The sequence below is a fragment of the Charadrius vociferus genome, unplaced genomic scaffold, assembly GCF_000708025.1.
Source record: "Charadrius vociferus isolate BGI_N301 unplaced genomic scaffold, ASM70802v2 scaffold722, whole genome shotgun sequence".
Lineage (NCBI taxonomy): Eukaryota > Metazoa > Chordata > Aves > Charadriiformes > Charadriidae > Charadrius > Charadrius vociferus.
In genome coordinates, this window is record NW_009647220.1 from 954363 (window position 1) to 960404 (window position 6042).

The 6042-nt window shown below is 35.0% G+C and overlaps 1 protein-coding gene across 1 annotated transcript in view; it reads right to left on the reverse strand.

Moving 5' to 3' along the window:
• The window catches only part of MRPL3 (mitochondrial ribosomal protein L3), a 33468-nt gene that overhangs the window by 20951 nt on the left and 6475 nt on the right, over nucleotides 1-6042 (reverse strand). Inside the window, exons 5-6 of the mRNA XM_009879609.1 lie at nucleotides 4082-4181; nucleotides 2073-2133 (exon numbers count right to left, since the gene is read on the reverse strand). Coding sequence (XP_009877911.1) covers nucleotides 2073-2133; nucleotides 4082-4181 — 161 coding nt within the window. The remainder of the gene's footprint in view (nucleotides 1-2072; nucleotides 2134-4081; nucleotides 4182-6042) is intronic.

The following is a 6042-nucleotide window of genomic DNA, read 5'->3' on the forward strand; positions in this document are numbered from 1 at the left end:
GTACAAAATGAAGTACATTCTCATTTTTCCCCTACAGCGCAGCCCAAATGCTATAGCTCAGTACTATAATCATTCTCAAGCTAACTTTTTTTGCCCTTCACTGAAGCATTTCTTGGATATTTTTGTGACATTGTGAAATCTGTACTTACAGGTACAGTAACTAAGAATGATGGACACAGCACTCTGAAAGATAATGAAAAATAACCCACACCCAAACACGAGGCTAAGCAACACTGGATGAAATTGCAGGGAATAAAGTAAAAGACCCAAAGAAAAACTGAAATGTAGTCAATTAATTTAATTCTTGCTCAAGAGTTAACCTAATATGATAAATGTAGCATTCCAGAAAAGTACAAATTAAGAAGAAAGCAACATTAAAAGTAGAAATCAAAAGCGAGTTAAGTCACAGAAAAAGGTTAAAAAACACAGACATAGAAAGACTGGAATGATTAGCTAATCACATTGGCAGAAAAAACATGATAAAAAAAATTCTGATCTTACTCTTTAGCTTAAGAATTTTTTCTTCTCCTTTTATATTAGGCACCTCTATAGTATGATTACATGTAACATGCTACCAAAGTCAGCAGTACAAACAAAAAGCTAATTTCTGAAATAGGATCAAATAGAAATATCTGGAGAAAATAGATTAGAAATACTGAATTAAAAGATAGGATAGATTCACTGAACCTGGCAAGGAACCCAGTCTATTTTTAGCTTGCTAGTATTTTCAAATACGTATAGCAAGACACAAATCAATACTCTGTGGCTCTTACCAGTGATGAAAAACTTTCCTAGTTCTTGAAATACTTCTAGAAAAACAAAGCTTTTCTGCATTAACAAAGTGTAGCACTGAATCTACATGGAATGACTGTATTCCTAATGACACTGTGCTTTGCTTTGTAAACAAATTGTTGTCACTTATAGGGTGTTCATTGAATGCAATTTAGAACCAGAATGAACAATATACCAGATATAAGTATTACATACAGAAATTTGACATAGAAAAATACTAATTCCTGTCAACTTCTTGACCTCCTGTTTTGAATAGGGTGCCCTTATAGGTGGTGTCAGGTGCAGCTATATTAGAACCAACTACTCAACTGTACTGATATGGTCCATTTCCCCATATATACAAAGCCCTGTGAATAATATTAGACATTTATAAGCATTACACGTATGTGAGACAATTACAATGGATGATACTTCACCAAGGCCAGTTGGGTATTATCTCTATTACACAAAAAAGCCCCCATCAAATGGAAAACATCATCGTTGTATCACAACACAACAAAAACAAACTTCACTGAAATACGGACACAGACATTCTCAGTTCTCTTGGGCAGTGGAAATCATGGACGTAATAGAAGAGGCATGACTACTCTCTGCTGCAAGATGCCAGTTTTTCTTTTGACACTCTGTACCACTTGAGTTCTAATTTGGCACTTGCAATGGTCTGAGAGGAAATAATTCCTCCCACGTTAAAGTAAAAGATCATTAACCATCACTGGCAAGGAGATGAGCTGGAATATGAGAGAAAACAAAAAAGGGAATTTGACAGCTCTGTTGTCCTGCTAAATGTATTCACTATCTTTTTGCCTTTCTTTCGGTTCACAGGATACATCTCTCTTTGCATCTCTTACATAATCAAAATTAAGCGGTCGTTCTGGGAACTGATGCCCTTCAGCACTTATTCCCCACTTCTCCACACCACAGATGCTGCATTATAGACCTCTCCACCCGTGCTAAGCTTGAGCACCTCTTTCTCAAGCTGTTTGTCAAGCCCTTCCATGCTAATCATTTATGTGTGACAGACAACACAGTCAGAACCATAGCCCTAATAGTATTATTTGTTTACCTACCATGTTCAAAACCACAAATAAGCCCCAGCAAAGAAAGATAAGATATTTTTGACCCAATGGCTGAATGGACTTCTATTACCCACCACTACCCTTGCAATTGTATTTCAGCTTTTGTGAGACATGAGTTGAAGCCAAAATAGAGAAGGGGAGGGGGGGAATTCAACCAGTCTATTGGAAAGATAAACCATATGTGTTAAATCATTAGGAACCTACGTTTTTGCAGTAACATCCACGAACTGCCCTGGGCGAAAGTGAGCAGCATACAAAGGAGTACCTTCAAAAGAAGAGGAGAGATCATGTTCAACTAAGTGATGAAATCCTCAAACCACTCTGCAGTCATTACCATCCAGGGTACATCACAGTCACAGGAAAGGAAACAAAACTTTGTTTTGATTCACATATTATTTGTTCTTCTTTATAAACCTCACTGATTAAAATAGATGCTTTGTAATTACTACTTAAACACATTTCTCAGTTCCTAGCCCAATTTCAGATGAGTAGGAAGGAAGGGTTAGGGCTTTACTCAGGTATGTTGCACTTCAGACACCGAAAGAGACAGAGCCCAAAATGCTTAATTTTCAATAAACAAACTTGGCAAGAAAACAGATCCTGCCTCACTTATAGTACTAGAACTTCAAAAGGTGAAGGTTTGTTCTTTTTTTAAAAAAAAAAACACCACCCCAAAACACTTCCTTTAAAAAATGGCCTTAAGAATGGAAAAATGTTTTGCAATGCCTCTTTGTTTAAAGGCAGTGTTTCCAAATTAAAGACTGACAGAAGTACAGCTTCATCCACTTGGGAATTATCTACACACTAGCCTTTACTAGAAGTAGTGCTATTGTCAGTCAGTGATATCACTCACCTGACTGCAATTACTCATTTGTCTAAGTGCTTGTAGTATCAAAGTTTTAATTTTAATTAAAGATTTATTTTGTCTTCAGCAATTTTTTTCATCCAAGTGCAATATTCTTTTCTTAGAAGTTTTTAAAAGAAAACCAGAGTTGATAACTTAGTTCATTATAAATGAACTCTAATCTGAAGATCCATGCAGATGCATCTTTAACACTTTCCAGTCTCTAATGTCAATTAAAAAAAAAAAAAATTTAATTGCTTCATGTTCACACCCATTTTCATGCTATTTTCAAATCTGTAAGAATGCAAACTTAAATGATGTAAACATATCCTAAGTCTCAAGCATAAAAATCCTCATATTGTTTCATGTTGTATTTATATGATCAATACACACCTGGGGTAAGATGCCTGTCACCAGCAAGCAACTGATAGAAAATCAGTTGAAAAATCAGTTGAAAATCAGTTGAAATCATGAAAAACATGAAGGGCATTACGTACAAAATACACACAGCGCAAAATCAGTTTACTGAAAACTTGCAATTCTACTTTATCTCAAGGTTTTGCTTCCATTTATCAGTCCAAACTTCCTCTTCATGCTAGGTTTCATTTTTATCAGTTACTGCACTGTCTTAACAAGCTCTTGCAAAAACCTTCTCTAATGGCAGACAGAGATGTAATACATTAGAATTTCCCACCCTACATAACTCTTGGGAAAATACCTACAACTGTCAAAAAAGCACAAAATAAAAGCAACCTAAATACACTATCTAATAAAACCTTAAAAACATAAAACTTCTCATTAAATCTGAACTTCTAATACTGATTTTTAGTGAGAACATTTGTTATAACATGTTTTAATCCATTTTACTTTGCAAGCTGCCAGAAAAAACACCATGTATGACAGCCATCAGTCCTAATTCTGAATGCAGCAAGAAGAAACAAATCTCAACAGCTATTTTAGGCTCCTGAGAAACATTACTACAAACTTCTTGGTGGATCTCTCATAAGAATAATTGGAGAACTTCCAGTAAATGCATTCATATTTATTCCCAACAAGTGAGTCGAGGTTAGACACATCTATTTTTTAACTCAATGTTCATATTAGCTAGTTTGGATTAGACTTATTTTCTGAGCAATGGAGACATACTATGGAAAAGGAAAAATCCTACTTCTCATCACCTTGAACGTAAAGCCTATTTTCTAGCTTTTCCCTAAGAAAAAAGTTTGTTTGTGCTCAGTGACAAAGAAATAAGAATTCAGAAATCTCCATACAAACCAAAATGAAATACAAATAACTTGGTTGAGATCTAGAAGAAGTGGCAGACATTAAATGATTACGCATATAATACCCAGTAGCTCAGAAAGATTACCTGGTTTAATTATGGCATCATCTGTTACATTAAAGGTTGTAACTTTCTGCTTCCGTGGTACTCCAGCTTCTTTAAAAATCTCCATTGCAGACTCTGATTTCTGTAACAAAGAGCAGCCATAAAGAAGTAATCTTAAAATACCTAAGGATCAACCTCATACAGAAAGTGATTACAGACTGTCAACACCACTCAGAGAAACAGTTATATCATACTACACTTTTATCCTGAAACTAGCATTTTAACTCTATATAAAATTAATTTTAAACTCCTGTGTCTGCATTTTACTTTCTGTCAACTAGTCACCCTACAGCTACACCATATAAACAAGAAATACATGAAGATTTCTAAGATCAGAAAAGGGGAACCAATCATTTAGAATGTACATACAATATATTACTGCTTTTTCACAACTTTCAAAGAGTTCTTTAGTAATTTAAAAGTGTTTTGTCTTTTTCAATGACTTAGTTCTAATGACTTAGTTCCACATCACCACATACTTTATTTAAGTAACAAAACCATAGGAATTAAGCCTGGTCTTGCAGAAACTTCTAGAAATGCTAGACTTCCCGTAGAAGAGACCCTAGAGTCTCTGCACAAAAAAAAAAGGAAAAATTAAGAACAAGAAGTTTATGATTCATGTATTTTTAAGATAAACCAAGTACACTCAGTGTCAAGCCACTGCTGACTTACTAAAGAAGGGCTCTTCTTTCCAAAGGAGCCTGGAAAAGTTGAAAGTACTTAAAATTGTTCTCAGCTGTTTTAAACAAGACAACTCACAGAACCGCTGACCACTGAGATGATACCAAGCAATGGAAACAGGGACACAGGAAAGCTGTGGCAATAGGTTAAAAGCAATGCAGCTGATTTTTCTTCAAATGAATTCTCCTAGAAAGCAATTTAAGCATCTGACAATACAGTCACACTCGGATAGTCACATCTCTGAGGTTCAATTCTCCAAAGCTCTATGCAGTTCTCTCTCAAAAGTAGTTTTGTGTATTTTAAGACAAAATAATGTGAATAACTTTAAAACCGTTACTTAGTTTATTTTGAAAATCTCTGTGTTGCCATTCCTTTTGTTTTTAAAAATCTGTTAAGTAGTGTAAGGAGAAAAGAGGAAGTGTTATGAAGAATGAGGGAGCAAGACAATGAGGATCTCTGACTTAAGACAAACCCTAGAAATTTTAACTTTACAAATCTGTCCTTTTTTGAGGAGAAAGTGTGGATAGAAAGTCTTTGAGAGTTAACAGGTTTTTGTGAGTGATTTGTTAACTTGAGTTCAGAGTACAGAATACTTCAAATACTTTTTTAAAAAAAAAAATCAACTAAATACAGAATCTTCCCTAAGACCACAAAAATTTGAGGCATCAATGGAGGACAACTGTATTAAACTGTAGTACCATATGTAAGAATTAAAAATAAAGAAATCCCCTTCTTGCTAAATGTCTGTATATCAATCCTTTGTTTCCACTGTTATGTAAAACTACCACCTCAGATGACAGCAAGGGGAGCTCTGTGCTCAGCATGGATGCCTGGAAAGAGCTACCACAGTTAGAAAAAAATACAGTGGAGTCAAAGGATAAAAATCGCATCCATCTCAAGACTCCTACTATAGCCTTGCCCTGTTCTATTTCCACAAGTTTTTCTCAAGCAGTCAGGTCACAGAGATGTACTTCTACAAAAAAAGCCCCACTGCTTTACGAAGCCTTCCTAAAAAGCAATGCTGAAGAGAACACTGAGTGAATTCTCAGATATTCTTAGTTTTAAAAAGACCAAGCAATATCTTCCAGTATTATATGAAAATTATCTATATGCCCTCACTTAAGGGAAGCACATACAAGTATTTTTTTCAAAAAATTGTTAGAACACTGACAGAATTGTACTTTTGAGAATAATTTTGCATTAAAAAATAATGAAAAATCTGTTCACTTGTAATAGACTGACAAACATCAAGCCGGGGCGGG